This window comes from Pezoporus flaviventris, unplaced genomic scaffold, assembly GCF_033815535.1.
Source record: "Pezoporus flaviventris isolate CSIRO_AGI_PZ_B2104156 unplaced genomic scaffold, CSIRO_AGI_Pfla_v1 ptg000113l, whole genome shotgun sequence".
In the NCBI taxonomy this organism is placed as follows: Eukaryota; Metazoa; Chordata; class Aves; order Psittaciformes; family Psittacidae; genus Pezoporus; species Pezoporus flaviventris.
In genome coordinates, this window is record NW_026892661.1 from 400174 (window position 1) to 415847 (window position 15674).

The 15674-nt window shown below is 45.4% G+C and overlaps 1 protein-coding gene across 2 annotated transcripts; it reads right to left on the reverse strand.

The window, feature by feature from the left end:
- Positions 1 to 1903: 1903 nt before the first annotated feature.
- Positions 1904 to 15674, reverse strand: DDX6 (DEAD-box helicase 6). Of its 2 annotated transcripts, none has more exons than XM_061478083.1 (14): positions 15529 to 15674; positions 12876 to 13339; positions 11365 to 11428; positions 10808 to 10912; positions 10328 to 10457; positions 9703 to 9849; positions 9350 to 9448; positions 8524 to 8642; positions 7887 to 8015; positions 7393 to 7509; positions 6796 to 6859; positions 5942 to 6043; positions 5017 to 5196; positions 1904 to 3659 (listed from the first exon to the last, which is right to left on the reverse strand). In XM_061478083.1, exons 2-13 carry the CDS (start codon positions 13073 to 13075, stop codon positions 5021 to 5023), a joined length of 1452 nt encoding a protein of 483 aa, XP_061334067.1. In that variant the 5' UTR covers positions 13076 to 13339; positions 15529 to 15674; the 3' UTR covers positions 1904 to 3659; positions 5017 to 5020. The 2 variants fall into 2 exon arrangements, with proteins under 2 accessions (XP_061334067.1, XP_061334068.1); XM_061478084.1 differs by lacking the exon at positions 15529 to 15674 and adding an exon at positions 15104 to 15242.

Sequence of the window (15674 nt, forward strand, 5' to 3'; positions counted from 1 at the left end):
CCACATGGACTGCTGCTGCCCAACCTTGACTATGGCGGCCACACTGCTGGAGTTCCTGGGAACAAAATGCACTTTGTCCTCAGCAAACAGCAGCTGCTCAGCCCCAGTGGCACTGCAGAGCCGAGCACTGGGAGAACCACCGGAATGGCAGCTTGGGGGACATGGCATGGCCCCTCCATGACCTTCTACAACAGCCATCTGCTCAGGTTTGTCCCCCGTTGATCAAACCCAACAAACCCAGACAGACAAGCGCGTTTTTGAAGAAGCATTTTTAAATCCTTGGAGCAGACACCTCCCCCCCATCCCAAGTAAAAATAAAGAACAAAACATCAGAATGAGATGATTTGATACCAACACATACACAACATGAACTCATGTTGAGCTTCCCTGTTCTTACCCATACCTAAAGTCACAGAGGACAAAGGAAAGATGCTCCCATCTCATTCTGGAAATTGAAACGTGTATTTGAGACCGACCCACCCCCCCGACCCCCCTCCCTTGGGACAAACCCTCTAGCAACTGCAGTGATCTCCTGACACTGCAAACAGAGAGCAGCCACCGCTTCTCCCCAGGAAGCCGCTGACGATGTGCATCATCCCCTGCATGGCTGCCTCACCCAGCGGCAAAGTTCCATTACAGCAGATTGACAGAGCAAGCGCTTGGCCTTCCGAGGGGAAAAGTGCAGAACCCATCAGATTCGCATCCACGTCAGCTTTGTGAGAGGAAATGTCTGACCTGAGGCTCATCGCTGTGGGCTCCACCTAACACAGAGTGGTAAAGGCCGGTACGTGACCGGCAAAAACAGGAGCTTGCCTGCGAGTAAATCTCAGGAGGGCAAGCTTTAGCTCCTCACTTGTGGGCAGGGGGACAAAACAGTAACCAAAAACAAAAACCAAAAAAAAAAAAAACCAACCCCTGATCCCCCCCCCCCCCAAAAAAAAAAAAAAACAAACAAAAAAAAGAAGCTAGGATAATCCTAGTCCTTTGGAGCATCTTTCCATCCGCAAGATTGCATTTGTTAGAGATGGCCTACTTAGCACCACAGATAGGCTGCTTCTTTCATGACCAGAAGCCACCTAAACACGGTGCCCCCGATAGTTTCGCTAAGTGCCAATCCTCACCGAGAGGCATTGAAGTTTAAAGTAATACTTTCAAAAGTTCTGTGCTTCCAGAGGGACCAGCAACGCATGGCACCAGGCTAACCTACCACAAATCCACAGAGCACACACGTCTGACTCGACATCGCTATCCTGTTCTTGTTACATGTGCGTGCCCTGGCAAGATACACAATCTGTATTTACAGTTTTCAAGTCTTCTTTTCACACTAAAACAATCCCTCTTCTGTCTCTCTGAAAAATCGTAAGCTGGCTGCAGTACAAGAGCGAGATTTTACTTTTGGTCAAAGTTACCACCCGCAAACTCCCACCCCCCACCCCCCCAAAAGCACCCCACAATTGTTTACATTTAGTACCTGCCAGTCAGATGTAAGCTGTGAGGCTCACAGAGTGCCTGTGACCAAGCTCTTGAGTTTGTACTCTAGTGCAGCATTTGCTACAATTACGGAGTCACTGCTGACAAAAGGAAGAAAAAAATCCCAAACACAAAGACCTTTGCATCTCGTAAAGCTGCTGTCACGAGGCACCTGGCTTCTGCTTATGATCCTCCAGGACACAGGTGGCCACGTCCGCCTGGAGTGCCAAGCTACTTTCCTCCAAGTTAAAAAAGAAACAAAGGCCAAACAGAACAACGCAGGACCATTACCTCCTGCCTCAGAGGTCAGTGAGCGTGGTACGAGCACAGCATCTGACATGGATAAATGACCAAGCAAAAGGAACTGCATTCATCCAGGTGCCTCCTGACAGCACTGGTGAACAGGCTAAAAGGGAATTTAAAAAGAGTACGGTTTCTGATTTGTCTCACTCCTTTTGCCTGTAGATCAGGCCAAACATCAAGCATGTTGGGAGGGGCACAATTTAAAGCAACACTACTCAACCAGAAAGCACTCGTCAGCAATATACAATGCAAAATGACAGACAGCGATGCGTGCCCAAACAGAGGAGATGGAAAGCAGCTTTCTGCAGCTTCTAACACTAACAGGGGTTTGCCCTTACCTGCTCACAAGTCTGCACAGAGGCCGCTCTGGGCAGAAAATGCACAATGCTGCAGGAAGTCATCAATCCCACAAAGCTCCAGAACTGTCAGTTTATGCATGTGTAAATTGGTTTTCTACAGTTTCTCTTAAACCCAAATCCATGCCTTACGCACATGCTGCACAGCAACGCTGACACTGCTGGATTTCCCTCATGCCACGGTGGAACACAGGTCACGGCCCCCTTCTGAGCTTGTCAAGTTCCAGAAGTTTCCAAGGGGGAAATCAAAGAGCATCTCCCAGCAGGCTGAGCTACAGACCGGGTGGCTTGGGAGCCCCACAGGTGATCTCTTCCATATGAGCGGTACAGGACAGCATTGCTGGCATCAGAGCAAACCCACCCAGACGCGGGACGCTTGTAGAGGCCTGCTCTTCATGGAGGTCAGAGCGCTTCTCCTTGTTTAGTGTTGCAGAAAACTGAGCCCCTCTCATCGATAAGCTGCTCCCATAATCAGTCTAATCCCTTTAACCCCAGCAACCTTCATCACAAAAGAAAAAGTTATATATGAACCCAAACAGAAAAAGAAAAAAAAAAAACATATTTACAAAGTTTGTACAATATACACATCTGATTTTCTATGGGACACACTGCACCAGAGGAAAGAGGGCCATGGCTCTGAAACAAGTCTACTTATCAAGTGCTGTTAACTACTAATGGAGACTCTTATGGAAACCAGTCTGTAGTGTTCCTACTAGAGCACAGGGCTTTTTTTATGGCTCCTGCAAAGGATGACAGGCTACTCTTTCCTTCTGGAGCTATGATGCTGCACCTAATCAGCCCAGATTTTAAGTTGGTTTTGTTTTAAATACAGGTATTTACAGTGTGGGTGAACTGCAGATGCATATCAACTCCTCCAATTAAAGAAAAAAAATAAAATAAAGTTGAAGAAAAAAAAAAAAAGCAGTATTCCCAATACAATTCACCTCCCAGCCCTGGGCTTGAGTACTTGGGGAGGAGGAGAGGGGGAAGACAGGGGAACTTTGACCTGAAACCAAAAACGGCTGTTGATTCCTTGGGCTGTCATAAAGGTGAAATTCTGAATGGTCTCATAGCATAAGGCACTTTGCACGAATAAGTAACAAGCTCTTTAGCTTAAAAACAGATGAGTAACCAGGGAGAAGTTGAAATGCACTCAGTCGACGGTTGAAGAATTTGAAATAGCTGACAAGCTCGTGTTCATCGCGGTTCTTCTCTTTCCAGGGTTTCTCTTCTTCCCTTGCTGCCCCTCCCACCCAAAGACAAAAGAATTTAAAACCAGCAGTTAGTGCAACTAATGTTCAATCAGCACACAGTGCAAACAAGTGGAAAACCAAAAAGACATTCCTCCTTTTATCTTCTTTCTTCCTTGCTGCCAAATTTAAAAATAAAAAAAGGCCGAGCTCTTTAGTCTTCATAGCTCCGAAATGAAAAGACGAAGAAAAACCCACAAAGAGAAGGGTATCCCCAAAGAAACGATGTGTCACAGATCTGGATCAAAGGGCTTCACCTTCTGGCTTGTGTAATCAAAGCCTGCAAAACCAAACCAAAAACACAACCACAACACTCACAGTTAAATCGAATCTGTGCAAACCCAGACCCTAGGTAATGAATCACACCAACTATGTGGCAGCTCTGGAAACAGAAAGGACATTTGAACAGCTCAACCCCAACCACAGCTTTGCAGAAAAAGGTGCCTCTAATGCCCTACCATACCTATGGAGCACAGCTACCTTGCTGGCTTCCTATCCCTCAGGAAAAAGCAAACAGCTCCCTGGCAAGGTCACAACATTCCCCTTAAGGGAGGAAGCCAGACAAGAGCCTTTTCCATGTTCATCACCTAGGTTTGGGAGGTTTTTTTATTTACTTATGAAACTCAGAGAAAGCAAACCAGAGGCTGCAAGTCAGCTTGGTGGGACCAGCTAGGGCTGTCCTGGACTGAGCTCACAGAAGAGATGCAGGGACACTTGCACGCTAGCTAGTGTTAGAACACTTCTACAACCACTTTTTGGTTTTGTCGCCCAAAAGGAATTTCAGCAGCTTTTCGGGTTTCTCTAATTCACCATCTCCAAAAAGAGCACACAGAGCAATTTCCAACCCGAACTATACCGTATCTGGTCTTGCACTGTACAGTGTCTTAGCTAAAACCAGAGCAAACATCACCCTAAAGCTGTTTTGCTTGACTGTGATCCAGCGCAAATTTTCTTCTTGTCAAAGGACTGGCCGCAGCAGTTTTTCCTCGGACAATGCTCAGAAAGGGCACACGTGGGAGTCTCTGACACTGAAGCCTGATTTTCTTCTGAAGCTATGCAGACGACCTCGAGCGGCAGCAAAGCTGAACTACAGCTTTACTACCGATTTGAAAGTTCACTTGCCAAGAGTCCCATGAACCAAAGGATGCAGAAGATGCAGCACCTTTAGCCTGAGCCTGTGCCCTCTAACTGGTGAGGTGCTTCAGCATTTCTGCTGGAGCTCTGTTCCAAAACCTATTCATTTTTCTCTCCTCCCCTTTTTGAGGGCCACCTTCCTCTCTGCCCCTCACATGATTTCTCATTTCAGCTAAGCGATACGGAAGAAATCCTTAGGCTGCCAGTAGCCATCTTGGACTCTCCAAACACCATTTCCCCTGCCCCTTTCTCTCCCATTTTTGGTCTCCTTAGCATATGGCGAGCATTTCAATTCCTACAACTAAAAATCCCTCACCTTCCACTCCCAGCTTCAGCACATCCCCAGAATTCCTTGGACCAAGAGTCTCTTTCAAACCCTTGTTTTCACATTCAGACCCTCTTCAGCACATCGGTTTCCCCCTCCCCCTGCAGTAACATTGACACACCAGCTCTTCTTTCATCCAACACAACTCCTCTAATCAAGAAGGCATTTACATACGCACATGCTTACTGTTTCTCATCTTCTACAGGTTCACTGTGGTATTCTGCCACATACAGGCTCTTGTCAATGTTGCTTGGTATGGGCTTAATTTCAGTTCCCAACTGCTCCTCAATACTTTTCAGGTTGAATCGATCATCATAGGTGATCAAGTTGATGGCCAGGCCAAGATGACCAAAGCGACCTTAACAAAACAACAGACAACTGAACTAAGTAACAGAAGGCCGACTGAAATAGTCTGTCCACTATGCAGTGACTAAAACTCAGCTCTCTGCTGATATAAATCGAGTCCAGACCCCACCACAGGTCTCTACAACTTTCATGTCAGATTTTGGTAAGGAGTTTTGTACTGTTATAAGAATACAAAAACCCAGGAAGTTCAAAATGCTCTGACAAAACCTCACTGATTACAAAAAAAAAAAAGTCCTCCACTACTACATTATGCAGGTCCAGCCCTTCTTCAATAACAGAGCTCCTGAAAAAGCCTGAACTACTAAGTTCAAACACAGAGACCTCCTCTGTTCACTGCCTTCCTTAAGAATGTATTTTGCTAGTGTCCAGATATTGGAAACATACCTCGGAGAAACACTCGCAGAAGAAAACTACCCTTAAGCCACTACAGAAGCTTAAGTTTTCTGTACAGAATTCTCCCAAACTGCAAACAGGAGCACTAGTAAGTTAAAGCAAAACATGCCTTCCCCTCCAACCCCTATAGGCTGGTTCAGGCTGGTCTCAAGACAAAAGCCTTTCATTTAATTATTTGTAAGGATAACCATCTGAGATGATACCCAAAATAAATTTGTCAGAAAAAAAAACAATGCTACCTAAAGTACTTCTCAGGAACAGTCATAAAACCCAGAAGCCAATTCAAGCCTAAGAAACATAACAGTCATCCTGAAAGCTGCACTCAAACGGTGTTTTTGTCTCACCTGATCTGCCAATACGATGGAGATAAGTCTCTGCCAGCTTTGGGAAATCAAAGTTTATCACCACATTCACAGCCTGGATATCAATACCTCGGGTAAACAGATCTGAGAAACAAGCCAGGTCATGAAGAAAGTTAAGTTTCAGTTGGATCAAATGCTGACAGCATTCAGGGTGGTGACATTAACAGTGATTAACAGTGGCTTGCACTGGTTTCCAGATGCAAGTTTCCCCGGTACCAAAGACACTTCACATACAATTCTGTTACAGATTTTTCTTGCTCTTGATCCCGTATAAACATGAAGAAGAATGACCAAAACACCAGATCTGCATATCTATGCCAAAAAAAGTAATTAGCACAAAGCTTGTTTTTTCCACACCAGACTGCTTCTGAGCAGGTCATCTTATACACACATCTCCTCACACCACTGTGCCCTGCCAGTGTCACAACAGACTTGAGATCTGAACTACATCCTGACCCAGACAAGTACAAGGATCAGGAGACACTGCCACAGCACTGCCCAAACAGGCTGGACAATAGAAAACTCTGATCATACACAGGCCATTCAAAACTATAAAACGTGTGAAAATACACAGCAAACATAACTAGTGCAGAAAATACCTACACAGTAAAATAATTCACTTGCAAGTTGTACCTTCAGGGTTTGTCAGAAAAGACAAAGAACTACAGGGCTAAAGGAGCACTGCAGCCTGCTAAGCTCAGGCCTGACCAAGGGAAATTACCAAAACGTCTTGTGTTGTTTTATGACAAATCAAGTGGCCTCTTATACCTGGGCTAATGGTTAATTTGTTTCCTATCACAACCTTTACAAACAGGAAAATACTTAGGAACTCTTACCAGTGCAAACAAGATTGCGGCATAATCCATTTCGGAAATCATGGAACACACGATTGCGGTGCTCCTGGAAATAAATACACATACACATATATAAATCAAGGATAAAACAAACAAAAAACCCACACCGTTACTTCCAGGTATATTCAAGTTACAAACACTGACCTTCAAGCTCATGAATGCCTCCCCCTTGTCACCATGAGTCTAGTTTACATTCAAAATTAAAACAATCACATGTCGCTTCAACCTTCTGACATCTTTTGAGTACGCTTACTGAAATGAAGGCTGTGTGGTCTGCCATGGCTCCCCATGCTGGCAAAAGCAAGGCAGAAACTACCATAACTGTGCCTTCCATCAATGGTCTATGCCTACAGTGGAATAACTAACCTGAGCCAACACCATCTGACCAGCTACGCTCTGAATGCTCTGGGAAGAGGCTTGGGGCTGGGGAGGAGGGTGGTCTAAAACCAAATCAACACCAGATCAACATGTTTCAGTTTTCCAAGAACATGCAAATTCAAGGAGAGCACAAGACTCAGTTCAGCTGTGCAGTAAAGCCTGAGGTGGTGTGGAATAAACCGCTGGAGGCTTCATACTCACCTGCCTCATTTTAGCATGGATATAGAAGCAGGAATAGCCCAGCTGGGAGATCTTTTTGGCTAGCAATTCAACCCGTTGAGAAGAGTTGCAGAAAATGATCGACTGGTTAATCTGAAGCTGAACATATAAGTAACACGCTCAGTAAATGCAGCATTTTACTAACAAAAATAACCCAAAACAAGGGGGGTTGTAACTAGATGATCTTCAAGGTCCCTTCCAACCCAAACCATTCTGTGATTCTATGGTAAGATGTAAGTTTAAATCCCTCCCAGAAAGAAAGCAAAGCAGGCATGCTTCTGGTAATCCACACAGTCTCTATTTTGTACAAAGGTGCAGGACAAGAAGCTCTTGGTTTTAGCTTCAGTGAAATAGCACATTTTGACAAGGAAAATGTGTTGTTCAGCAGTCTTTTTAAGACCGTCACTCTCAGTTTTATTTGTGTTTCTGAAAGGCAAAATGCCTGGGTACATTTTCGACCCAGCCCTACCACTCACCCTGGAGAATAGCGTATTTAGGCAGTGTACTTTCTGACGTTCAGTTACATAGGCATAGTACTGGGTAACTCCCTTCAAGGTCAGCTCCTCCATCAGATTAATCTCATAGGGTTTCTGTAAATGGGAATTCTGAAAAAGAAAGATAAGAATAAAGTGGGCAGATCTGCATGCAAAACAATGGAAGTACTTCCTACCCTCTGGCACATTTAACTTCCTCCATGGCAAGAATGCACAACCTCACCACTCGCTCTTCATACATGTGAAACAGGGCAGGTAAGATTTCCTCAAGGAGTAGTTGTAAATGTACTTGCACTGATGCAACCAAGTGGGCTTGAACAGAGCACCCTCCAGAAGCAAATCAGTGCCCATGGAACTAACTGACATACCAAGTGGAAAACAACACCTCTTAGGCAAGAGCTGTGCGCACCTCACTCTCCCGTTAATGCTACTGCAGGCCAAAAATTATTTTCAAGCTTCTGTCCTAGATTTATGCTAATTTAGATTAAAGCAGTGGAATTTGCATGCATTAAAAAAAAAAACCCAAACAAGCAAGCACTGACAGCTATGCACCACTCATTCACACACTTCACATGCAGCGTCATCATCATCGTGCATATATGGCAGGATTTTCACTCACCATGAACTTCTGTACACTCAAAGGGAAAGTGGCTGAGTAGAGCAAAATCTGTCTGTTTTTAGGTAGCGTGAGAATAATGTCTTCCATTATTTGAACAAAATCTTGAGACAGCAACTTATCTGCCTGTAACAACAGAAATAATAAAGAGTTAAGTTAAATCAACGGTGCGAGAATCCAGTCTTCTGGTAGTACCATACAGGGGAAAAAACAGAACAAACCAAAACACCTGGAGCCTTATGGTGGGCTCGTCCCTTTTGGAACACACACCGCTCCAAAAGACGTTTGCCTTAGCTGCTGGAGACGGGATTCATCAGTAAAAGAAGTCTACCCTCTCCTGGTTTTCAGCACTTGGCTTTAAATGCAATCAAATTCAGGAGAACTGAATGGCACCTCAACTGAAAAGTTATCTGGGTTCCTATCAGTCATCCAAGAGTTTTCACACAACTGTTTTCTCCATCACTCACTCAGAAGCCCATACACTACCAGATGTTCATGTATCAGTTTTCTACATGAGCACAGCTCACTCATTATAAACTGAAACCAAATGAAATGTGTTCCTTCCTTTCAGAATAGACCATTAATCTATTCTTCAGGGACAGCAAAGACAACAGGAAAGGCACATATTCCTGGGCTGTTTTAAAAGATTAATGTGAAGGAAAGTTCTGCCAAATGACCTTCTCAAAAATACTGAGAAATGGATGATCTATAACCTTACAGTGTCTCTAAGCAAAGTTTGATTTGTTGCTGTGCATAATGAGGAGACTCACTGAGACACATCATTGCTTTAACTCAGCATTAAAATCCCAAAATGTTTAACATGAGCAACTTGCCTCATCCAATACTATCATCTGGACATGCTCAACTTTTGCTACTCCTTTCTTGATGAGATCGAGAATTCTCCCAGGGGTAGCTATCACCACATGCACTGTAAGGTTAGAAGAGCAAAAAAAAAAAAAACAAACAAACAAAAAAAAAACGGTTAAGGCGACTGAAACAACATTTCTGGCATTCATGGCCATGTTTCATATGAACAGTTTGAGAGAATGATGGCATACAAACAGTGAATGAGAGGTAGTCTGTTCTGTAACAGGCAAACAATAACAACAAGCAGAAATTCCACTGCCACACTGTAAAAGCCATGAACAAACAGCAACTGAAGTGTAGTAAAAGTGCTCCAACCTGTATCATCAAGCCTCATTATGTCATCTCGCAGATTGGTTCCTCCCGTTGTTGCCATCACTTTGGCACCTCCCATGTGTTTGCTGACTTGGATACAGATTTGACTGACCTGCAGGGCTAGTTCACGGGTGGGAACAATCACCATTGCTGAAAGTTAAAAGCATCAGCGTGAGCTACTAGAAGACACTGTACCCAAAATGCTAATCCTCAGAGGAAGCGGAGACTTTACACAAGATAGACTGCAGTGCTTTAGGGAGGCCTGCTCTGGGTACCCTGAAGCAGACCTAGAAACTGCTCTCAACAAGGCAAATTCTGTGCAAGGGTTCTCCATCTCTCAATACTCCCTTCACATAAGTCCCCTGGCCAGCGCACTGGCTTCTCACTCCAAATCCAATCCCCAGAGCAAGACTGTAAAGTCCAGAAGATGTCTTCCACTTCAAGCTTTTGAAAGCAACTGTGGGACTTTTAAAATTCCACCTCCCCTGCTCCCCTTTAACTGTCTTTGGAAGTACAAGCAGATAATCTGCGCTCCTCGGTTTTGTTAACTTGTTTTAGGCTCAAGTCTGCTACGTAGTGACTGACACCACTACCTGGCTGCAGCTAAGTGAGATCCATCTCAACTGACCTTGTATATTGTCCTTCTTTAAGTCTAGCCGTTCAAGTAAAGGAATGAGGTAGGCTCCACTCTTGCCTGTTCCATTTTTTGCTCTAGCCAAGATATCCCTACCCGATAAAGCAATGGGGATGCTCTCCTCCTGAAAAGCAATGGGAGATAAATAGTGGGTAAGCAATGGTAAGACACAGTCACCAAACAGGCTGGCCAGATTTAACTGCACTCTCTAACAGTACTGCGTGAAATCTACTTCTCTAAAGCAAAAGACAGTCGCATCTCTAAGTCACCCAGTGCATGACTTAGTGGCCCTTGGGGGAGGGCAGGAATCTCTTAAATGTCCAACTAAATCACTAAGTTCTACTGTTAACAACCCCAGTTCTCTCAAATCACAACAGGAGTATCCAACACTTAAGTGAGACTAAGAATCTCAAGACATTTATAAAACTAAATGCTGCTTGTAAGTAGTCTTAAAACTTGTACTAGTCTCCTAACCTGAATAGGAGATGGTTTTTCCCAGCCCATTTCAAAAATTCCCATCAGCAACTCCCGTTTCAAACAGTAATCTTCAAACTCATTTCCTTTTGTGGAGGTCACGTCCTGGAAAAATCAAAAAAGCACTTCCGTAAGATTACGTCACACAGACTGGTCTGACTCAAGGAGAGACTGTGTATGCAAGAAGACCACAAAGCTCATTCCATTACTATACAGGAGCTGCCACTAATATGTGCAATATCATGCAGTGGAGAAGGAAACATTAACCTTCTTGTAACCAAATACAGTGCTGTGAACTGTCACCTTTTAGTCCGCCTTGCAAGAGACACTGACAACTGTCAGTTATGCTGTAACACCAATACAATAAGAAACCCTCAGCAAACTGTTTTCAAGCCTTCTGAGAGAAGTGTCTCTCCTAAGCAGCTGTAGAAGTTAATTTCTCATTGCAAACAGCAGGTGCTGAACTGCATTTCAATCTTTGCTTAAGACAAATATTTTGCCACCACAGCTTCTCCCAGATCTTTTATTTAGTATTTATGTAATTCAACCATCCTCACCGAAGTTTTGATTCTCAAATCCTTTGGAGGGAGTTTTAAAGTCTTCTTCCAGTCATCACCAGGTCTAGAGCAAAAATAAAATTAAACCAAGTTAAAAAGGAATCTGGTTTAATGATTTTATTTTGAAGCTTTACTTCCATAGAGGCAGCAATAAACGTGTCGTATTTTCACCTCCTAAAAACCGAAAGCGCCTACACACAGGAGCTCAAGCCTTCTCTGAGCTAAGCAGGATGCAACAGGCAGGAAACTGTAAACAGAGAAAATCAGCAGTCTGCCAAACGCCCAAAGAATTTGTGAAATCTCAATCCAGCCATGATTCAAGTCCCATTTTTAGGGCACTGAATCAATTCAGTCGAACACACATTTAAAACTGAGCACTGACTTAGTCATATGACAGAAACTGACTATAATAAATCCACATGAGAATATTTCATCATGTAAAAGAGAAAAAAGTTCTCTTGGGCACATCCAATCTTAACCTGTGAGTAATGAAAGAAGATGAAAAACCACCTTGGGGGAGAAAATTAAGTAAGCACACGCTCCACTTGTTGACCAACTGCTGGCAGCTTTTGCCCTCAATGAGATTTAGACACCCATCCTCTCTCGAAAGCCACTGTACAGAGAGGAGCAATCCCTTTTCTTCCCCAATCCCAGGAAGTCATGAGGGACTTCGGATGAGTTGAAGTAATCAATTTCATTAGAGGAACCCATTACAAATAAAAAACAAAAAAAACAACAAAGGACAACAGGAAAACAAAACCAAACCAAACCGGGAAGGAGTCAGGCAAGCTACTGTCAGACTCCAAGTACTCCATTACGCTCTCTCTGACGACAGCTGGCATTTCCTTCACAAATCATCAAGTAACAAATTAAAAGTGAATGTTGTTCAGAGGAAACAAAAAAAGAAGACGTTACCGTACCATCCAAGTCTTTTACATCTCTCAGGATTTCCAACCAGCACCCTCAGTTTATTAGCACACTTCCAAAACCAGTTTGATGGCAGTAGGGTATCACAGTGGTACCATATTATCTCAGCTCAGGCTCTGATGAATTAAAGCCAGAGCGTTGCACCGAGGAGAGCAAGCTCTACTATTTAAAATCAATGAAAAAAGATTACGTGCTTTAAGGAATTTCTCACTGCAAGAAAGAACTGCAACAAATGACAGCAAACACAACTGCACTGAGACTAGGGGGCATTTCCTTCTCGGTCTTCAGTTCAGTTCTTTCCCACTCCCCAATTCCCCTCTCATACCAGTCTCAATGAGCAAATAACACAGGATGCTACTGCTCAGTGGGCTATGTCTGACAAGCAGCTACACGTTTTGAAAGCAAAGCGTCACGTGCAATTTTCACAGTGAAGCCACAGCAGAGAAATACAGCTTCCTTTTCATAGTGCACACCATAGGACACTTCCAACCAACAAGGTTATAAAACAGTAGTAGCAAACTTTTTAACACAAGAACACTTCCCATACATGACTCTGAAACATGGCAGCCAACGGAAACACTTACTTAATAGTGGTGGTCATAATCTGCGCTTGCTGTTGAGTGCCATTATTGATTGTGTTGGCGTTTTTCAGCTGGTTCATCTGTTGCTGAGTTTGTGTGCCTCCACCTCCTGGGCCCCCACTGGGTTTTACAGGGCCTCTCAACTGCCCATTCTGACTGGATAGACCCATTATAACAGGGTTCTCTGTTCTGGCCGTGCTCATGTTTTTAAAGATGTCTTTTTAGACTTCAAAACTTTGAAAGTCAGTACAGAAACTGTAATAACAGTTTATTAGACTCTCCAAAACGAAGAGATAAATAAGTCTTGCTCAATATATGAGTCCTTTATTGCAATGCAGGCAAGCACCTGTAAGTCACTCAAAAGTAAAGTAGTAACTTGCTCTGATGCACTGTGGATCAACTTTTTTAAAAAAAAAAAAAAAGCCCTCTAACAAAGTTGAGTTATATCAGAATTCACTTGGTTCAATCTGAAAGAGAAGCAGATGGTGACAATTAGTATCTGGGGGTTTAGCTACAGAAAGCACATCAGTTTACCTTTGTACTTTAAGAGTCACTTCTTCCCAGGCAGTAGCAGCAGCATCTGCTTTTCCATTTTCTCAGAAATAATTTCCAAGACACTTGTCAAAACTCTTTTTCCCCTTTCTGTAAAGCTGCAGCCACCACCTTCAGTCACCAAAGATGATGCTCTCAACAGCTGTACTTTCAGCAGCCTTTCAGTGAATAGCTGCTTGAGAAATACTACCTGCACACACCACCACCACCCCCCCCCCCCCGCCTCGACATAAGCATGAATCACATCAAGTGCTTTGCTGGTTCTTGAAATTCCCCCATTTCTGGGACACAGCAAAGCAGTCCTAAAGCTAAGCAACGTTATGCACAAGTGTGTGACAGGAAACAAGACCTCAACATCAAGTGAATATTCCAGTTAGAACTGATGAAAGCCTTAAGTAACTCTATTCACTCTTTTTGCTTCAAAAGAGAAATACAAATTATGCTTTTTTTAATTACAATAAAAACAAACAAGCACACAGATGAAAAAACACCCCACCAAAAGAGCTTCCTCTCCTCCAACCCAGAAAGTTAGTTCACCAGCTTTTAAACTGGGTACTGATTTAACACCATTCGAATAGTGAAACTAACCACCTCATCAAGCTGAGCTGAGAGTAGCTTCCTGTTTTGTTAAGTCTAAGTGACCGGGCCTGAACTGAAGCAGTGAGCAACATACATTTACACCAGATACCTAGCTTCCTGCTTCTGTCCCCTGCATGACGTTACGTTACAGCTGGCAGTAACCACTCATACTGCTCTCAAAGATAACATTTGAACACAACTTTATATCGCCTGGGTATTCAGGAGAAAGGTTAGCAAAAACGTAGAGACAGCAGAAAGTCTGCACCTTCGACAGGATAGACCAGAGCTGAAAATACTCCTCACAACAATACAAAGCAGCCACGACATTGCTAGTCCAAAACCTTTAAAAGCAGAAGAAATTTGGCTTGCCTGTACAATCCCTCCTCACTACACGTCTGTATCTTGGGAAAACGCGAAGAAAAACCAGCAGACTACTGCTCCCTAAGTTCAGCGTTCACAAAAGCCACGCAGTTCCTCAGTGAATAAAACGCATGTTCAAGAGCATTTCAAAAGGGTGAAAAAGAATCTAGACTCTTTCCAGACGTCCCAGCTGTTTCTGAGCACATCAATTCCAGCTTCACGCAAAACTACGGTGTGCAGAACTAGGATTTTAGCCGGCTATTTTCCTGGCCGGAACCACTGTTTCGAGGCGTCTTTACGTTAAGTTTGTAAAAACAGGTCGAGTCACAAAAGCCACCGGAGCCGCCTAAAAGACCCGAATACCAAAGCCAAGGAGTTCTCCGATACTGTAGGAGACGTACCCCCTCAGTCCCTGAAGCTCCCTCGCTCCTAACTACCCTTTAAAACGACACTGATTCAAGAAGAACGCACGGGCTCATGGAACGCCGCCAATCTTCCCGTTCCGGGACCAGAAGCGCCACCATTTCGCAAACCGACAGTCCGACGGCAAAAAGTCTCCACGCACACACAAACACACCGCCCCCCCGCCCCGACTCTCCTCTCCAGGCTCAGACCACGCAGGCAGGCGGGCGGGCAGGTAGCCGCCGCTCGCTCTTTCCCTTCCTCTGCCCGCAGCAGACCCCAGGCCTCGGCAGGACCAGGCCGGGCCGGCCCCAGCACAAAGCGGCCGCGCAGCAAACCCGGCCGCAGGAGCCCCCGCGGTGTCCATTGTTTCCGGCAGCCCAGGCCGCACTGCGGCGCCGCACCCGCCGCGGCAGAGCGGCCCCCGTACCCTGCGGCGGGGCCGACGCCGCTCGAGAAACGCAGCTGCGCCACACCGGCACCTCCACCCGCAAACAATGGAGCTGCCCCCACCCGCCGCCCCGGCCGGCAGCGAGCGCCGCCGCGGCCCCGCCCTGCGCCCCGGCCCCCCGCCCAGGCCGCTCCCGCCGCGGCCCATCCTGGCCGGCCGCCCGCGACCCGCTCGTAGCCCCTGGGCGCCGCCAGGCCCCACACAGGCCCCACCGCTCGACGGCAGGCCGCGGGGCTCGGCCGGGCGGCAGCGCTTCCCCCCAGCCCGCTCCCGCTGCCCCGCGCCCTCCCCGGCGCCCCGGCCCGTTCTCACCGCCACCAGCCGCGCTCCCCTCTCGCCCAGGTATAAAATCCTCTCGCTCCCCCTTGGTGCCTTGTTATGGCGACTCGACGCTCCAAGATGGCGGCTTCCTCCTTCCTCCCGTGCGCCCACCCCCTCCCGGCAGGGCAGGCTGGCCC

Excerpts from the sequence above, each read along its gene's own strand:
- DDX6 (XM_061478083.1), bottom strand. The coding sequence starts at position 13,075 with ATGAGCACGGCCAGAACAGAGAACCCTGTTATAATGGGTCTATCCAGT. Across the intron at positions 8,016-8,523 it reads TGAGTGTACAGAAGTTCATG|AATTCCCATTTACAGAAACC; the intron begins GTGAGTGAAAAT and ends TTTCTTTTTCAG. Across the intron at positions 5,197-5,941 it reads CCATCGTATTGGCAGATCAG|GTCGCTTTGGTCATCTTGGC; the intron begins GTGAGACAAAAA and ends TGTTTTGTTAAG.